This window comes from Rousettus aegyptiacus, unplaced genomic scaffold (genome assembly GCF_014176215.1).
Source record: "Rousettus aegyptiacus isolate mRouAeg1 unplaced genomic scaffold, mRouAeg1.p scaffold_m13_p_3, whole genome shotgun sequence".
Taxonomy (NCBI): Eukaryota; Metazoa; Chordata; class Mammalia; order Chiroptera; family Pteropodidae; genus Rousettus; species Rousettus aegyptiacus.
The window spans coordinates 17326752-17346414 of record NW_023416306.1 but is presented as its reverse complement, the minus strand read 5'-3'; the positions used below and the strand labels follow the sequence as shown (position 1 = coordinate 17346414).

The window sequence follows — 19663 nt, the reverse complement described above, 5'->3', positions numbered from 1 at the left end:
AATTAAAATTTGAATGTAAATTCTTTGGGGGAAATCGGCCTAACATAGAAGTTCCTCATTAGGCTTTAATACGCGATTAAAATTATCAATCATATTAACCATATGTCAAACTGCCTGGTTTCCAATCTCATTGCTATCAATTATTAATGTGACCCCTGGCAAGTTACTTAAACTCTATAAAAATGGAAATCATAGTACTTCCCTTGTACTATCAGCAGACGCTTAATTGCAGCCCTGTCCGTGCTCCAGATACTGTTTTAAGTGTTTTAACTCATTTAATCCTCAGCACAAATCTGTGAGGTAGGTACCTTCCTTATCCTCCTTTTACAGCTGAGGCCCTGGAGAGTATTCAGCCAATGGGCAGCTATACGGGACTGGAGCCCAGATAGTTTGATAACAGAACCTACCTTCAAGCTAGCACTTGTCTAAAGCTGCCTCTCAAAGAAAGCCGTTGTATTACCTGATAGAACTCTTACAAAGCGCTTAGCAAAAGTCTGGTACTTACAAGTGCTCAACTAAGTTTTCAACGTTACATTAATATCTGGTGTTTCAGCAAAAAAAAATAATAATTAAAAAAATAAAAATAACTGCCGAAGAGGGCGGGATCTGGGCCAGTGTCCCGACGCGGATTCGCGGCGCCCACCCACGGGGCGGTGAGCGGTGGGGAGGAAGCGCGGTGACCGCGCGCGGGGACGCCCGTCGGGGCCCCGGGGCGGGGTCATCGAGGCCCCGCCCAGCAGCCACCTGCGACAGGTGGAGCGCGCGGCGCCCGGCGGGCGCTCGGCCATGTCAGCGGAGAGCGTGGGGCAGGGTCTGGGTCCGAGACCAGAACCTGGGTCGGGGTCCGAGTCGGAACCGCTCTGTCCCGAGCATGGCCAGGCTCTGAGGTGGTTCTGCTGCTCCGAGCGACGGCCGGTGTGCGCCGCCTGCGCGGAGCCGGGCGGCCGCTGCCAGGGACACCGCATCCGCCCGGCGCAAGAGCGCGCAGAAGAGCTGCGGGTGAGCGGGCGTGGGCGCCACAAGGCGGGGGTTCCGGAGGGAGGGCGCGCCGGAGGCAGGCGTGCTGGGCGAGACCCGGCGGGGCCCCGAGAGCCTGGGGCCAGGCTGACCGCGCGGCGGGGCCAGGAGCCCTGCCTCCGCAGTGGTACTGACGGTAGAACGAGGCGGTTAAGGGTGTGGCGGCCGGGGTCGGGCAGACCTGAATTTGGATCCCGCCTCTGTCTGTCCTTCTCCTGAGTCTAGCAACTCCCTGAATCTCAGTGTCCTCATCTGTAGTTTGGTGGCAACAAATTGCACGCATTTAATAGAGTTATACGATAGAAATAAGATTGTGAGATCACATACTGGTGGATTCAGCTGCCGTTTCTCCGTTGCTCTGTTGAACCGGTTGGGAGCTGGGCCTGGGCTTGGGCAATAAAGGGCTCTGCTGTTCCAGTTGCCCCAACTTCCACCCGGGGGGAAGCTGACCTCTGGTTAAAAATCCAGCCCCTCCTCACTCCTCAGCCCATCTGTTCAAAACCCCTCTCCTCACCCGCCCTTCAGGTTTCCTGGTGAGGCGATTTCTTTTCCTTTTCAGGATTGGCCTTGACTGTATGTACTTGAAGCTGGTGTCACCCAAGTAAATGGGGGAGCGGAGGAGGATATCAGGAGGTTCCTCCTGGAACCCTAGGGTTTCTCCCCGTCTCCACCCTCCACTTGGCTCCAGGCTGGTCACCTTTCTATCAACACCCCTGCCCTGAGCTGCTGAGATTGGAGAGTCGAAGTCACCTTGGGGCTTCCTTCTTCCTCCTACCCTACCTGTGGCCCCTGGGGATTTCCTTGCAGTATGATTAAAAGTTAATTTTCCCAACTTCTCCCTGGAGTTTGCCCAGCTGTGAGGCTGAGGACTCTAGCTGGGGACTTGCCTACCGTCTAGACTGTATCAAACACATCTGACAGGGTGCTGGGACCAGGAGGGATTCAGGTATTCAATGACACCTGTAAGCTCCTGGTTGGTCTTACTTGTCTCCATTATCCACAGTAGCGAATGGAAAGAAACTTGGATAATGTGGTTTAATAAACTTGCATAATGCATAGAAACTTTACAAGTTCCAAAGCACTTAAATATCATCATTTCATTTCATCCAGACCAAGCCTTTGAAGTGGTAGTCCTATCCACATTTTACAGATGAGAAAGTGGAGGCCCAGAACAGGGCAGTAACTCCTTCAAGGTTCCCACTGTTCAGAGGCTGGACCAGGGCAGTCATTGACTAGGCCAGAGGAAACCACTACCACTTTGCTTCAGTGGTTGGAGGGAGGAAGTGAAGCTAATGGGAGTGAGAGTTTAATGAAAACCTTTAAAAAGTTGCCCTTTGGGGCTGAATTCGAATGGTGGAAGAGGTGAAGCCTGGGGCAGGGTGGCGGGCCTGGTGCTTGTGTTGGAATGCACTCTACCTGGGGAGCCTTCCCTGGACCCTACTAAGCATATTCAGTGCTTTGCCTGGAGGGAGGTTCGTCTTGTCCTTTCTCCCTCCAATTTTGATTAGATCGTGACTTTTTTTTGTGCCCCTTTCCCTATCCCTTCAGCCAGCAAAGAAATTTCACCCCAGGGCAAGATTGTTTCTGAACTGGACAAAAAACAGCAGCCTTTCAAACAACTTCTCACTTACCTTCTGGATTTCTGCCCCTGTAGCTTTTCAGAAGCTAGTCTCAGTTCCTTCAGTCCCGTGTTGAAGGAACTCAGCTTCTTCCCAATCAGCTCAATTCTATGACTTTGTATTTCGGACTGGTGAGGTGTCAGTCTAATTCCTGATTGGGGCGGTGTGGGGGTGGGGGGTGGAAGGAGGTAAGGATTTACAAGGTCTTCCTAGAAGAGGTAGCTGAGTTGCCTTCTGGCAGACGAAACTAGGGCAATGCTCTTAGGAGAGATCGTGGAGGGGCTGCTGCTTAGAAAGGCTCTGGTTGTTATAAGGAGAAATGGAGTGAAAAAGCAGGGACCTGGCCATATCTCCTCGGGCAAGTCAGTTCCCTGTGGGCCTCAGCTTCTTCATTTCTAAAACTCTCCCCTGCTCTCATGGGCGATACTTACAGCTTTGGCAGCTGTAAACTGCTGAACTTCTTGTGTCAAGGAAGTGAGTTTCATTTATTCAACAAATATTTATTCAGGGCCTTCTATGTGTAGGAACTCTCTTTTAGGTAGTGGAACAAGGAGAGTAAGTCAAAGTCATGGTGCCTATGTTCCAGTGGTGGAGGGAAGAGGGCAAAAAAAAGGGTAAACAAACACATAATATACAGTCAGAGAGTGACGGCCCCAGGGAGAAAAATAGGCAAAATTAAGGGAATGGGATGTGGGGTGGTCAGGGAATGTTTCTGAATAAGTGACATGTGAATGGATGGGAGGAGCGAGACAGAGGTATATGGAAGAAGAGGTATAGGGAAGAAACAGCAGGTGCAAGGGCACTGAGGTTGGATAAATTTGGTGTGTTTATGGGACAGAAAGAAGGCCAGTGTGGAGAGTGGTAAAAGCAGAGGTACAGAGTCGCATGAGGTAGGGCCTTGTTGGCTAAGGTAAAAAGCTTGATCTCATCTCACTGTGGGTGTTTTGCAAAGTCATTGGAAAGTTTTGAGCAGGGACAGTGAGTGACCTGATCTGATTTTCTTACAAAGGTGGCAGTGTCTAGCTGTGGGGTTCAAGAATGGAAGCCCAGTTAGGAGGCTCTAACAGTGGTCATTGTGAGAGATAATGGTGATCTGGTAGATTATGGTAGAACAGCAGGAGTGGAGGTGAGCAGAAGTGCCCAGAGGAGAGAAGAGATTCTGCTGGTTTTTTTTTTTTCTTTTTTCTGAGTAATGAGGTTAATGATTGATGGTGTCATTTAATGGGGAGAATATTTGAGGAAGAGAAGCTTGAGAAGCCATGCTCGTCTGCTCAGGTGCAGGTATGGTGGGTCAGAGAAGTGGGTATGAAGAAGGACTGAGAGTACTTGCAGGAAAATGATTATAATGATAGGCCACCGGATTTCAGGAGAAAGATGGAAACGAGGCCACAAAAGAGAATGACGGTTGGCGAAAAGTGGTTAAGACTAATGTATTGGTAGCTCCAACTGAACCGAAGAATTGTTGGAATGGAAATTCTAGAGTGAGTGGTCCAGAAGGGTAGGAAGTGGTAGACAGGGTGTGGGGATCATTGAAATGAAGATTTTGGAGGTGGTATAGTTTTCAATAATGATGAGGTCTGGCATACGACAGAGGGTGTGGATGGCAGAGGTGGGGTAAAAGGGAAAACTCAATGGAATAGAGTGAATGGATCAAGACACCATGGGTGTCATTTGTGTTGCAGAACAAGATTGTGGACCAGTGTGAGAAACTGCAGTTACAGAGTGCCAGCATCACCAAGTATGTGACCGAGGTCCTGCCAGGGAAGAACCAGGGAGTAGTGGTATGTAATTCTTTCCCATTCTTCTCTACTCTGGACCCCCTCCTAGGATAAGACCCCAGCCTTAGGGGCTTGAACCAGTCTAGGGTTTCTTCTCAGCCTCACAGACTCATTGTGCTGCTAACAAAGCTGGATACCCCGGAGGGATGATTTCCTATTTCTCTGAGCCTTCGTTTTACTCTGGGCATAGTAAAACACTGGGTGCAAAGACTCTGCTAGAAGATAACTTCGTGGGGGGTAAGGGATCAAGAAGGGCAGCATTCTTCTATTATGTAATTATTTTGTGCTCAGCCTGAGAATTATGAAATAACCTAGGGACTTGTACATTGAGTATTCTTTATGACAGTCTTATGCAGTAGGTGGCAGTAACATCCCTGTTTACAGATGTGGAAACCCATAAAGGTTAATTGACTTCTGCAAGGTCCCACAGTTTCCTGCCAGAGTCAATTTTATGACCTGGATCTTGTGACTCCAAGGCCAGTGCTCCTTCTGCTACATTCCACTGCTGATCCTTTATTCAGTTGACTCATTGCCATGGCTACATTCCTCAAGTACGCCTTTCAGGGGCAGGAGCTATGAATTTTCTTCTGCACATTCCCTCTTTCCTTCCCCCATAGTACCTGAGAATGGACCTTTGGATTTAGTAACACACACAACATTGGAGATCCTGACAAGAGGAGTTTTGTAGAGTGGTGGATTGGAGTGGGTTTAAGAGAAAATAGAAGAGCAGTTTGGGGTGGTTGACACAGACAACTCCTGGGGAGCTTTGCTGTAGAAGGGAGCTGAGAAATAGGATAGTAGTAGAGGGGCTGTGGGATTGAGGGGAGCTTTGTTTGTTTGTTTTGTTTATTAGATGGTGGTAGAAATTACTCTATGTGTGTATGCTGATGGGAATTGTCCAGGAGAAAGGGGGAAATTAATGACGTAAGAGAAAGGGGAAAATTTGGTACAGCAAAGAAGGTAGGATCTAGCAAACAAGTGGAAAAGCACGGACAGTTTATCCACAGAGAGTCAGAGCACAGGTGCAGGTAGATAGGTAGGTGATGGGTAGAGCTCGTGGAAGTTCTTTTCCGATTGCTCCTATTTTCCATTATATGTTACCTTTTCTGTAGTTTCTTAATGATGCTGTTTGTCAGTTTATAGATATATTTTGTACTCTGTCAATCTGCGAATATGGTAATGTTTTAGTAGAGTTTCTAATGCCAAACCATCCTTGAATTTCTGGGGGAAACTGACCAGACTTGATCAAAATGTATTTTTTTAACTTTTAATTTTGAGATAATTGCAGATTCACGTATAATGGTACCATCTTGCCTGACTATGGCATAATGTCATAACCAGGAAACTGACATTGATAGGACACATTATTCAGATTTCACCAGTTTTACATGCATTCATTTGTGTGTGTGTGTGTGTGTGTGTGTGTGTATTCTATGCAATTTTATCACATGTATAGATTCATGTGACTTCCACCACAATCAATATACAGAACAGTTTCATCACAAGGATCCTTTGGGCTACACTTTTATAGCTACGCCACCCCTCCTCCTTCCCCTTATATTATTGTTACACAGAATTTCTGGGTTTGGATTGATATCTTCATTTAGCATTTTAAAAAAGAATTTTTGCATCTATGCTCAAGAGTAGGATTAGCCTATGAATTTCATTTTATAGTCCTTATCGGATTTTGGTATCGAGGTTATGTAAGCCTTATTCAATGAACTGAGAAACAGAACTCTATTTTCACTGGTGGAGTTTGTATAAGATAGGAATTATCTGTGCTGTTTTTTTGACTAGGATGTTAAATCAATTTATCACTTGTTTGGTAACTTCCTCTGTAACACTATCTGGACTTGATGGTATTTCTTTTGGTAGATTTTTAACTACTGATTTATTTTCCACAACTATAGGATTATTCCTGTTCTTTCTTTTTCTTTTTCTTTTTTGGTTTTAGTAAATCCTTTCTGGAAAAATGATCTATTTTGTCTGTTTTTAAATTTAATGGCATAATGTTGTTCTTAATCTTGATCAAAGTTGTCACAGGTTTGTCTACCATGTTAGTCTTATCAAAGAATCAGCTTTTAGTATTTTAATCCTTTCTTTTTTGCCTTTAAAAAATTATTTCCTCTTTATAAATTTTTCTTTTAGTTTTCGTTTTTACATATCTGTTGTGGTTCATCTTCCTGAGTTGAACCAGTCTGTTACTTTAGTCCTTGCTTCTTATTTCTCAAGGTGAGCATTTAAACCATATATTTTCTTCTAGGTGTTGATATAGGTACATCATATAAATTTGATGTCTTTTTTTCATATTCATTCAGTTATACATATTTCTAAATTTTCATTATAATTTGCTCTTTTACTACGAGTTATCAGAAATAGGCTTTTAAATATCCAAATGTAAGAGTGTGAACAGTTAAATATCCATAGATGACTTTGAGATAATTGTACATTCACATACAGTGAATTGCAGAGAAATTACTCTATATGTGTGTCAGTTTACTTTTAAAAATCTTATTATTAGGATTATTATTATTATTATGTTTTACTGATTTCTAACTTAACTACGTTGTAGTCTGTATGATGTGAATTGTTCGGAATTTGTTGAGGCTTGCTCCATGCCATATTCAATTTGGTGAATGTTTCAATTTGGGTGAATGTTTCACATACACTTGAGAAAATGTGTAGGGTTCTATATATGTCTATTAATTAAGCTTATTAATTGGCCCGAATCTTTTCTATACTTACTAATTTTTTATCTGTCAGATTTGTTGACTACCAGCAAAGGACATTTACATTTTCATATCATGCTGTGGACTTGTCTGTTTTTCCTTAATAATTCTTTCCTTAAAGAATAATTCTGTCAGTTATCCTTTTTATATTTTTATGCTATTTGTGTAATTTAGGTTTGTTACCTATTCTTGGTAAACCATTTCGTTTATCACTTTAGAGTGGCCTTTTATGCCCAGGAATTCTTTTTGCCTTAAAGTCTATTTCATCCTTTATTTATTACTATATCAACAATATTTTCCTGGTGTATCATTTTCTTTCCTTTTACTTTCAACTTCTATATGATCTCATGTTTTGGTTGTGTCTTATAACTGGATTTTGCTTTCTTTTTAAAAAATTCAATCTGATAGTTGCTGTTTTTTTTTAACTAGGGTGTTAAATCAATTTATCACTATTGTGATTGCTAATATACTTGGATTTATAACTGTCATTCAATTATGTTTTCTATATAGTATACTTTTTCTATGCTTTTTTTTCTTTATTTCCTGCCTTCTTTTGGGTTAATCAACACCACCTCCCTCTTCTTTCCTAGTCTGAAAGATATTTAGTCTATTTAAGGCCTTTTTTTGGTATCCTTAAAAATTTTAACACAAATACTTAACAATGTCTAAAATCAGTCAACTAGAATAATACAAATACCATAAAAATGTTTTAATCCAGCGACCCTTCTGGTCTTACATATTGTTGCCCAATATTTTAGTTAAAGTACATCTTTCAATAAATCCTTTCTATATATAGGAAATATTCCATTTTTGATTAGAGACATTTTATTGCTCTCTTTTCTGTATGATGGTTTAGATGAGTATACAATTTTAAAGTAAATCATAGGCTCTATCCTGGACAATTGAATCCTCAGCTCTTTTTTATTTTTAATTAAATTTGTTGGGGTGCCATTGGTTAATAAAATTATATAGATTTCAAGTGTATAATTCAATAATACATCATCCGTATATTGCATTGTATGTTTACCACTCAAAGTCGAATCTCCTTCTGTCAACATATTATTTGATCCCCTTTATTCGTTTCTACCTCACTCACTCCCCACTTTCCCTCTGGTAACCACTAAACTGTTGTTTGTGTCTATGAGTTTTTATTTGTTTTGTTTGTTTGTTGCATTCAGTTTTATATCCCACATTTGAGTGAAATCATATGGTTCTTCATTTTTCTTTCTGACTTATTTCGCTTAGTTTGATATTCTGAAGATCCATCCATGTTGTTGCAAATGGTAATATTTCATCTTTTCCTATGGCTGAGTAATATTCCATTATATATATGATGTGGTGTGTGTGTGTGTGTGTGTGTGTGTGTGTGTGTGTGTGTATCTCACATCTTTATCCAATCATCTATTGAAGGACACTTTGGTTGTTTCCATGTCTTGGCCACTGTGAACACAGGGGTACAAAAATCTTTACAAATAAATGTTTTCAAGTTTTTCAGGTAAGTGCCCAGAAGAGGGATTGCTGGGTCATATGGGAATTCTCTTCTTAATTTTTTTGTGGAACCTCCATACTGTTTTACATAGTGGCTGTACCTATTTACATTCCCACCAGCAGTGTGTGAGGGTTCCTTCTTTCCCAACAACCTCTCCAACACTTGTTATTACTTGTATTGTTGATGATAGCCATTCTAACAGGTGTGAGATAGTATCTCATTGTGGTTTTGATTTGCATTTCTCTAATAGCTAATGAACTCAGTTCTTGATTATACTGGTTTTCAGTTTCCTTTCTACTTTTGAACCCCAGGGGATTTTCTTTATTTAGCCACCAAAGCAGCTTCACTTTCAAGTTTTGGGCTCTTTTTCTAGCATTTCTATGTTTTTGTTCTAGGAGGATTTTCAGTTTATTCTGTCATATCTTCGGAAAGGGAACTTTTTTTTTCTTTTCTATTTATTTCTGGGAATGAATCAAGAAGTGTGTTAAAACTGACATCTTCTAGTCACGGAGTATCCGATGCCTCTTGGATCAAGGTCAGTTCTTGATCCTGATCACACAGTACAAACATGGCTGCAGAGACCCACCACCGTGGGTAAGGCATTAAGGAAGTACAGAGAGGAGAGCCGTAGCTGATGTTATTCAATAGTCATGTGCTGGCTCTGTTCTATTTACTATATACATATTAACTCATTTAATCCATCATAGTAGCCTTATGAGGTAGGTACTATTATTGCCCTCAGTTGACAGATTAGAAAACTGAGGCACAGGGAAGATAAGTAACATGCTTAAAGTTCCACAGTAAGTGAAGCAGCAAGAGTAAAACCTTGACATTGTCTCTAAAGCCTAATTTTCTAAGCACTCTGTCATATTGCCTCAAGAGAGCACTGAAGTTGGGGTCTGAACTCCTGGGTTCACATGGCCATCTACTTCGCACTCTCTCTTCCCCATTGGGGAAATTGCGGGTCACAGTTTCTCCCATTCATCAGGGATAATTTCCCCCGCACCGAGCAAAGCGGGTCTTCAAGGGCAAGGCACAGGGAAGCTGCTGGCCATCTCTGATTTTCTGGGTGAAGGAGACTGTTCTCACTTGTCCGGCAACAGTGTAGGTGCTTCATACAACAGACACCTTCGGGGAGGATTGGTTACCTGATGGCATTGGTGTAAGGAAATAGTGTTGGACTGAGCGTCAAGGGAACTGGGTTCTGGTCCCAGCTCTATCACTAGCTTGGCATGTGAGTGCTACCAAGAGATTTTTGACTAAGTCAGAAAAAATTTTCCCAACAGTTATTCAGTAGATATTTAAGTGCCTACTGTGTGCCAAACACTGTGCTAGTTGCTAGGGGACACCTATTAACGTCACTGGCTGAGAACTGATTTCAGGCCTCCTGTGTTGTAGAAAAAAATTCTACCATGGAAGCAGTTGGGTTGGACAGATTAAGAAATAATGAGGTTTTTCCCCTCAGACTTGGTCAAAAATATTAACTGGACCACTGTGAGTACAGATCCTGTTGATGGGGATGACTTTGTAGGTGCTCCTGCTCTGCAATTCTGTGATCTCTGACTTTGGTTCCTTCGCATCTGTGAAATAAGCCGGTGATTCCAGTGGATCTCTAGCTCTTTGATTCTGTGATCCTGCTTCCACGAGGTATGGCCTGGATGTCTGGATCTCACATTTCTTTACCCTGAACCATATTCATGAACTCTTAGGGCTGGCTGGGATGGCTTAGGCACCATTACTCCTGTTACAGGACCCATGGCAGACCTCAGCTCTCCTTCCGGCCGAGCCCAAAGCCTCCTGACTTTGCGTGGGGCTTTGCCAGGACCCGACTCCTTGTCTGATCCCTTGTTAGAGCACCGCCAGCGCCGCGCGGGAACTGGTCATCCAGCGGCTGGGTCTGGTGAGGGGTCTGTGTGAGACCGAGGAGCAGCGGTTGCTGGAGCGCGTGCATGGCGAAGAGGAGCGGGCCCACCAGAGTATCCTGACGCAACGAGCGCACTGGGCCGAAGCACTCCAGAAGCTCGACGCCATCCGCACCAGCCTGGTGGACGTGCTCACCCATGTGGATGACCTCCAGCTGATTGTAAGTCAGGCAAGGGCAAGGGCATGACCAGTTGGCCAGTCTTTCCAAAAAAATCTGAAAACGTTGAGTATGTTTACTGATAGGAGGTGGATAGATAATAATAATTTGGAGCAGGGGATGAGGCAGGGGAATAAAATTATGCAGATTTTTTTTTCTGCACCCAATAATTATTCTTTTAATAGTGAGCAAATATTTACTGAGTACTTACTATATGGTAAGCATTGTGCTGTGGAATGGAGTTACAGGATACAGCTGTCGGTGACTTACAGCCTTATAGAGGAGACAAATACATAAATTTATAGTGTATAGAGGGATATGTGCTGTGGTATATAACATTCCTAGGAGCTGGGGACCCCACAAGCCAGTCTTGAGGGAGTGGGTGGTGGTCAGGGAAGGCTTCCTGGATGAAGTGACTTAGAAGCTGATACCTGAAAGATAAGAGTTGCAGCTATGTTAAAGGAAGAGGGGAGGCGGTGAGAGTTTTGAAGCACACAGAGAGAACTCTGCACTTGGGAGAGCTGACAAGGGTGCCATATGAAGATATAGAGCTCACCTTTAATCCTACCACCTGGAAATTACAGTGATTAATATTTTGTTGCACATCCTTTCAAAGTATTTTATGTAGATTTGCAGATACCTGCAGTTTTAAGGGACAGCGTGATGTCTGAATAAATATGCCAAGCAGAGAAATGAGAATGCAGAACAACTGAACTGTCCCACTGCAATTCAAGTAGGACAGTTTCCATGACTGTCCTAGATTGTGCATTCATTCAGTCACACAGCTTCCACGTACAGAGCACATTCTGTCCCAAACACTGGGACAGTCACAATAGAAGATTCAAAAAGAGTCCCAGCCATCTAGTTGCTGACAGTCTTGATGGGGGCGTGAAATGTTGGGTAAATATGTGATTGTCCTGAAGTGTAGTTGAGGGAAACTCAGGACTCCCTGGGGAAAAGGGACAGTGATTCATTATGAGTGTGCAGGATGGGGGAGGTATGTGAAGAACCATACAAGCTTTGTGCTATGTCTTAAAGAAGTAAATTTTTTTTTTTATTTTGGGGTCTCTGTTCACGTGGAGCCCTCCACGCCAGTGGCATATATTTGTGTCTTGACTGCCTGCTAGGGTTCTGGTGCCAAGCCTAACTCTGTTTTCTTTTCTCACAGCAGAAGGAGCAAGAGATTTTTGAGAGGTGAGTATGGCTCAGTAATTTGCTTGGGCAGTCACAGAAACCATGGCTCTTAGGCCTCTACCTAGTTCATTGCATTCAGGCCCTGTTGCTCCTGGGAGAAAGCCGAGGACATGCAGCTGAGTGACTTCTCTGGCACCAGGCTCGATGGACAGGGGTCTTCCTGGCCCTTGCTTGGAGAACTGCTTTAGACCCGTGTAGAAAGGCAGTGAAATAAACACTTACTATTCAGGGGCCTGCCAGGGGCTTTCTAACATTATCCTATTAAAAACTGTACAGTCACCCTGTTGGAGGGTTTTACACCCCCATCTACAGATGAGAATGCTGAGGCTTGAAGAGGGGAAGGGACTTGCTTAAGCTTCAGAGCTCGGACTGGGACCCGCACTTGACACCCGTCATGATACTGTCTTCTCTACCTCACTCCCCTTTCTTTGATGAAAGAATCTTTGAAACAAATCTTCATTACCATTCAAAATGTGCATTTTTAATTATTCAATAATAAAAGAATTTCACCAGGTCCTACTTGGGTCCCAAAAGGCTGAGAGCCAAGAGCCTGAGAAAGTAGCCATGAAGATGTAATTTGCCAGGCAAAGAATTAAATTTATAATCTTCCATGCAAGATTTCAGGTCTATTCTTAGAAAGCACAGCCCATTCTTCTTATCTGTTTTTGTGTTTAAGTCTCAATAGCAATACATGTGTATGAGTGGTAAAAAATATTCCACCAATGTAAAACTATTAAAATTTAAAATGAATTACCCCTTTCCAATCCCATTCCCTAGAGGTGATCAATTTGAACAGATAGGTGTATTTTGGACTTTCCTATATATAGTCATAGGAGAATATGCAGGTTGGGTTCCCCCTGCTCTTTAAAATAATAATAAAAAAATGTTGTTTAAACACTGATGGGATCATTTTATACTTTCTATTCGTTACTTTACCTTATCAGGCTTTCTTGGAATCTTTCCATGTCAGTACACGTAGACTTACCTCACTTCTTGGAAAGCCTGCAAAGTATTCCACGGTGTAGATGCACCCACATTCATTTACTCCTTTTAATGTGTTTTGGCTTGTTCCTACTTTTTGCATCCTATAACCTTTCCACAGTTCTGTTAGTCTTCTCTTTCTCCTTTATCTTCACCATCTTCCTCTAACACAGTCTGTCTTCAATATCAGGCTGATGTGACTTTTGAAAACAACTTTGATCTTCAATTTTTTTGTTTGTTTGTTTTGAAATATTTCAAACTTATGGGAAAGTTGAAAAAATAGTATAATGAGCTTCACCTAGAAATACTAATTGTTAACATTTTGCCAGATTTGCTCTTTCCCACTCCTTTTTAAATTATCTATTTATCAAGTGTGTATATTAAAAACTTATTTTTTTTTGACCTGAGAGTAAGTTGCAGACAGCATCACCTTTTATCCTTAAATATTTCAGCATTTCTGTCCTAAGAACAAAGACATTCTCCTACGTAACCATAGTATAATTACAAAGTCCAGTAGTTTAACATTGATATAATACTATGATCCAATATACGACCCATAGTCAAGTGTCGCCAATTATGTCCAAAAAGTTCTTAACAGTGTTTGGCGTTTTTTTCTTTTTTCTTTTTGCCGGTTCTATCTAGTCTTTTATTCTGGTGGAATTGTTTCTTAGCCTTTTTCTTCTTCTTCTTTTTTTTATTTCTGTGTTTTCTTTTTCTTTGTTTTACATTTCTAATGGGTCTAGGACTATCGTTTTATAAAATATTCCTCAATTTGAGTTCATCTGATTAGGTTCATGGTATACACTTTTGGCAAGAATATATCATAAGCGATGTGTCCTCAGTCTATTAAATCAGGGGCACATGATGTCACTTTGTCCCATTATCAGGTATACTAATTTTGATAACTAAAGTGGTGCCTACCAGGTTTATTCTTCGTTATAAAATTATATCTTCCATTTTGTAATTACTAAGCAATTTGAGGAGATTTTTTTTTTGTGTGTAAATAGTCTATTTACCTTCAAACTTTCATCTAATAGTTTTAGCATCGATTAATGCTAAATTTCTTCCTGAATTATTCATTTATTTATTTGCTTGCTTGTTCATTCACTTATTTAGGATCAATATAAACTCATGGGTTCTTAGTTTACTCAGTGCATTATAATCTGTTATACTATTATTAATTTTGATCTTCAAACTGTCCTAGTATCCTTTGACAAGTCCCCATCATTCTTAGAGCATTTTCTTGCATTCTGGAACAACAATATGTCCCAGAATCAAATTGTTCTTTTTCTGCCTCAGACCTGGATTCCGCTATTTCTCCAGGGGATCTTGGTTCTTTTTAGTAGGGAGTAATATATAATAATATATAGAAACCGAGATCTGGGCATTAGCTGTGCATTGCAACTGATGTGTCATTGCTTCCAGGCCTTTTCAGTAGACAGCAGACAGAGCTGGGAAGTTTGTGTGTGGTCTGGTCCTTTTATTCGTGAGTCTGTATCACAACTTCTAATTTCAGTGGAACACCACAGCATTTTTCCTTTCCCTTCTCTTTCTCTGTTTATATCTTTATTCTTTCACAGTGAAAACCCAGCTCTCGAAAACAGCGATAGAGTGATTCATTTGTTTACTCTTACAGTACACACATAGTTGTTGGAGAATTGCCAAACTCGTACTACTATTGACAAACCTATTAGTAGAGGTCAAGATTTGTTTGTAGTTCTTTGTGCCTTTAGGTTGAGGGTATGTGCTCTCAAAGTACCGTGTTCAAAAGCGTTGTCAAGCGCGTTCTAGCTGGGAACTCGCTTGTCTGAGAAATGCCTTTGCTGGCTCCGATTTTGTTTCCATGTCCCCATCTGGGCTCAGCTCTGGCCTGTTATGGCAAGAGGACCTGCTGCACAGACCAGGCATTCTGATTCCAGCCAGTGCCCTGCTGTGTTTGAACCCCAGTTCACTCCCACTCCTTTGGAGTCATGAGTTTTCTCTTCTGTACCATGAAGTACCTGGATCAGCTGGTTCTCTAGATTCGAGTGTCTAAAATTGGCCTCATATTTGCCCTGGGATGACAGCTTAGCCCTGCTGATATTGGCTCCTCATTCCTCCCCACCTGAGAGCTGGGGCTCCTCCAGACCCAGCCTCGGTGCTTTGGGAAGGTGGCAGCAGATCCGCTGTTGTCCACAAAGAGCCTTTGTTACTAGAGCCCACTCTCGGCTTTTCTAGGGCTCTGCTCACTTTGTTCCTCCCAAGCCAGCAGAGTAAAAGATAGTCTCGCAAAGAGCTGGCACCCATGAGGAGACGTGCCTCACCTTTCTCCCTGCTCCCTTATTAATGGGAAGAGCCATGAGGTTTGGGGAAGAGAGTGCGTATTCTCAGAACTGCTGCCTGATCTCAAGGCCATCTTTCCAATCAGAGGTGGTTGGAAGCTCTTAGTTGGATCCCAGTTCAGAGGTCTGCAAAGCTCTGTGTTGAAACCTCACTTTGCTCTACAACCCTTTGAGATTTCATTTCAGGTCAAGGGAAGAATTATGTTGAATGGAGTCTGGACTCTAGCCTAGCTTTGTTCTTTTTTTTTTTTTTTTATGGAGGCAGGACTTGAATCCAGCTCCCCTTTTTAGCTGAGTGCCTTCTAGAAATCTCTGTTCTCTCCTGTCAAATGGCTAACAATTATCTCCCAGGTTATAGCAAAGACGCTGTGAGATTCTGCACAGAAAATAGCAAGCTCAGAGCCTGGCTGCTTAATAAATGGCAGCTCTCCTTGTTCCCAGATTCTCTCTGCAGCCAAATCCCAGGGTCCACTGTGAGCTGAGGAGAGGTGATTATTGGGAGCAAAGTGCTGTGAATAATTTATAGTTGGGGAGATAACTGATAGTCCCTTCCAATGGGCGTTTGCATTTTAAGATCAGAGAAACTGGCTGTACCTTTTGATTAAACCGAGGGTAACATAACTGCTGCAGCAGGTTTTGGGGGGAGGCGAGATTTTCTCTGGGCAGCATAGTGAAGTAGAAAGACTGCCGCAGAGGTCCAAGGCGCCCAGGTCCTAGTCCCAGCTCTGCTGCTCACTTACTGGAGACACTGGCGGGTTGTTTCCCCGACGGAGCACACCAACTCCATGTCCTCATGCACCAGATGTTTACTTGCCTGTAAATTGTTTGCCTTACTGGAATTGAGGCTCCTTGGGGTGGGATAAGGTGGGAGGAATGTCCACCTTCCCTTTTGGCTCCAGACCCCTTTAGAGGGCTCCTGTGTGAGGCCTGGGAGCAATTTTGGGAAAGGGATTTTCCTTCTGTCTCTCTCCTGTCACTGTGTATTGATCCAGATACACTTCCAGAACCTTATTTAATCTTTTTTTCTTTTCTTTTTTTTTTTTTTTTTTCTGTGTAAGGACCGAGGAAGCAGAGGGCATTTTGGATCCACAAGAGTCAAAAAGGTTAAACTTTAATGAGAAGTGTGCCCGGAGCCCACTGGTGACCCAACTCTGGGCGACAGCAGTTTTCGGGTCCCTCTCAGGTTAGCAGCTGCAAGAGCCCAGCACCAGTGGAAGCAGCTGGGCTTCTGCCTGTCTGTCTGTCTGTGATTTGCAATGGGGTCAACACTGGGGATCAGTGCATGTGGGATGGTAGCTTAAACAACCAGTGATGCTGGATGCAGGCTTGTCAGTGGAGCCAAGGTTCTGGACAGGCCTGGAGCACCTGGGCCAGGTCCTTCTTGTTTCCAGACCACTCCACTCTGTGGCTGGGTCTAAGATAAATCTTGTTCCTGTACATAATGACCTCCTTATGTCCTGCCCTGCTGGGACAGTTCAGTATTATTTCTTGGAAAACTAGTTTCTGTTTAAGAAGATAAAATAGATGGCCAACAGGAGGGCATCTGGAATGAGAATTAAGCTGCCTGAATTCACCTCCCTTAACAAACAGTGACTCAGGCTGACTGTGGGCCTGGCCTTGTGCTGCATGCCGGGGCCACAGAGGTGAATGTCACGTGGTCTCCCGCCTCCATGAATTCCCACTTAATGTGGGGGTTCTCAAAGCAGGCTTCCCCCAAGCTGGATGGAAGCTTCCATACTCCCAGTTTTGGTTTTTGCAAAATTCACAGAAAAGTTAGGTTAATTAATAGATCTATTTTTTTCCCCCTCAATTTTAATCCTCCCTTTCCCCAGCCCCTGTTATCCTTAAAATGTTAGTACAAGCTAGAGCTTGTCTTCTCTAGAATCTGGTATCAGTGCCTGATTTACCAGCAGTTCCATTTAGTTGTTGGAAACTGCATATCTGATGCTTCCGAGCTTCCAGGGGCCATGTCCCTAGGACAAGTCTGATCTGGAAGCCACAAATTTGCACAACTGGAATGCAGTATGATTACTGCTAGGTGCTAGATGTAGGAACAAAATGCTGAGTCTTAATTTTGCCCCTGCCATCAGCTTGTTGTGACCTTGGGCAACTTGCTTCTCTTCTCTGGGCCTTATTTCTATCAGAGTTTACAGACGAGTGTCTTAGATAACAATAACTACTGTTGTCACAGCCACAATTTATTGAGCACATATTATTGCTATGCACTTTCCATGTATCATCTCATTTGATCCTCATGTCCACCCTGTGGGAAGACCTACTTTGATCCTCATTTTACAGGTGAGGAAACTGAGGCTCAGAGAGAGTAAATGGCTTGTCTGAGGTCACACTGCCAGTAAATGGTAAAGAAGCCCTTTGCTAACTGGCGGGACCAATGTAGGGCTGAGGGTGGGCCTTGGGCAACTCTGAGAATTCTTTCTGGCAGGCACGGAGGATGTGCGTATTGACGAGAAGACTGTCAGTCCCTTCCTGCAATTGTCAGATGACCGAAGGACCCTGACCTTCAATGCTAAGAAGTCCAAGTCCTGTGCAGATGGCCCAGAGCGCTTTGACCACTGGCCCAATGCCCTGGCCACCACCTCCTTCCTGGCTGGGATGCACGTCTGGATGGTGAACGTGCAGAACAGTTGTGCCTATAAGGTGGGCGTGGCCTTAGGCCAGCTGCCCCGCAAGGGTTCTGGCAGTGACTCTCGTCTGGGCCACAACATCTTCTCCTGGGTCTTCTCCCGCTACGACCAGGAGTTTTGTTTCTCACACAATGGCCAGCACGAGCCCCTGGGGCTGCTGCGTTGCCCAGCCCAGCTGGGCGTGCTGCTGGACTTGCAGGCCCAGGAGCTGCTGTTCTACGAGCCAGCCTCAGGCATGGTGCTCCACACCCACCACGCGTCCTTCCCTGGGCCCCTCTTCCCGGTCTTCGCTGTGGCTGACCAGACCATTTCCATCGTACACTGACCTTTGTCCCAGATCTACCTCTCTACTACCCTTTTAGACCACATTTCTACCCAGCGTCCTTTTGCCGAATGTTGCCTATGCCCACTGGGCAGCTTAAGGAGGGGTAGGGATCCGTTTCAGATCTGGTACAACTGTTAAGTGCTGGATATCTGTGGGGAGCTTGCTACCTCCTGGCCTTAGTCTCCCAAATCCACCCTCTGAGGGTGTCTTGTTCACCACTTTATCTCTGGCATCCAGCATGGTGCCTGGTGAGTGTGCAGTAAATGTTTGGTGGTGAGTGGGTAGGTGGGTGGACGGGTGATTGGTTGACTCTTCTGGGGGCCTGTTGACTCTTCAGGCATCTGCCCCAGCTTCGAGCACATAGAAGTGGTTCTCTGGTAGAACAGCCTGTGTCGGAAACCCTTTCATCCTCTCAATTCAGTGCTTCTCAGTCCTTTTCATGACATGGCACATAGAGAAAATAATATTTTTCTAGCATACAAGGACAACTTGGAAGGGATTTAGAACTCCTCCCAGGCTGTTCCTAGTCAGAGGACTCTGGCCTGGGGAGCTGTGTCCTCCCTCAGGCCTGTCTGGCCTCTCAGAAAACAGAGGATTCCACCATGGTGACTGGGGTGAACTCCCGTCCCTCTAGCCTCCCACCACCTGCAGCTGATGAGTACCCCACCTGATGGCCCCTTCTGACATAATGTAGAGACCTGAGGGCCTTTAGGCCAGAAAGAGCTAAGGGAGTAAGAGAGCCGGCCTTAGGGAACGTGTACCTTATTAAAGGTTTTAAAAGACTGAAAAATTTCTTCCATGTTTTTTGTTGGTAATTGGGTAAATCCCCCAAGTGGCAGCTCAGATCTAGAGGTATGTTTGCTGGGAAATCGATGTCTTCCTCACCTGCATACACAGCAGAGAGCTTGGAGATGGTTCTGTGCCCTGCTCCACTCGGGCCCCAGGCCAGTGTTTTCCTGTTCTCCAAGGAGGTCACATTAGAATAGTGGTCCTCACCTTTTTGTTTCTTCAGGGAACACAGTTCAAAGGCAATCTTACCTATAACTTCAGGCTCTTGGGCTCAAAGATGGGGGCCAGAGCCCTCCCCACTCTTAAGTTTGCTCAGTCACTCACTTGGAACAATGGGAAGATAAATCTAGTTCACAAACCTACTGGCAACTTTTTTGTTTGCAACGACTGCTGAGGCCTTTGCAGTACTGAGACCACAGCTCGCGCCCCCGTCCTCACCGCCTGACACTAGGAAGGTGTCTGAGAAGACCTTCCTCACTTTCGCCTGGGCAAAAAACTGGGGCCCAAGCCAAATTCTTCCACACAGCACTCAAAGGCCGCTATGCCATGCTCCTCAAACCGCCAGCCCAACTCCCCACAGCAGCCCTCAGTCCACAGTTCACAGGCCTCCTGCTAGGGAGGAACTTCTTATCCTTCTGCCCATCTGAATAGCAGCCCCAGTTCAAGGTCCATTCCAGAGGCCTCTCTGGCTGTTGG

The 19663-nt window shown here is 44.0% G+C and overlaps 1 protein-coding gene across 3 annotated transcripts; it reads left to right on the top strand.

Moving 5' to 3' along the window:
• Positions 1-728: 728 nt before the first annotated feature.
• BSPRY (B-box and SPRY domain containing) lies at positions 729-18968 on the top strand. 3 transcript variants are annotated; one of them, XM_016126294.2, is made up of 6 exons: positions 729-999; positions 4319-4417; positions 10485-10715; positions 11881-11906; positions 16267-16391; positions 17652-18968. In XM_016126294.2, the coding sequence occupies exons 1-6, from the start codon at positions 787-789 to the stop codon at positions 18176-18178; spliced, it is 1221 nt and encodes a 406-aa protein (XP_015981780.1). In that variant the 5' UTR covers positions 729-786; the 3' UTR covers positions 18179-18968. The 3 variants fall into 3 exon arrangements, with proteins under 3 accessions (XP_015981780.1, XP_015981781.1, XP_015981782.1); XM_016126295.2 differs by having other exon boundaries at positions 742-999; positions 11884-11906; XM_016126296.2 differs by having other exon boundaries at positions 742-999; positions 16267-16311; positions 17652-17814.
• Positions 18969-19663: the final 695 nt, after the last annotated feature.

Coding starts and splice junctions, on each gene's coding strand:
- BSPRY (XM_016126294.2), top strand. CDS start 787: ATGTCAGCGGAGAGCGTGGGGCAGGGTCTGGGTCCGAGACCAGAACCT. Junction 4,418..10,484: donor GGAAGAACCAGGGAGTAGTG/GTATGTAATTCT, acceptor ATCCCTTGTTAG/AGCACCGCCAGCGCCGCGCG. Junction 10,716..11,880: donor TGGATGACCTCCAGCTGATT/GTAAGTCAGGCA, acceptor CTTTTCTCACAG/CAGAAGGAGCAAGAGATTTT.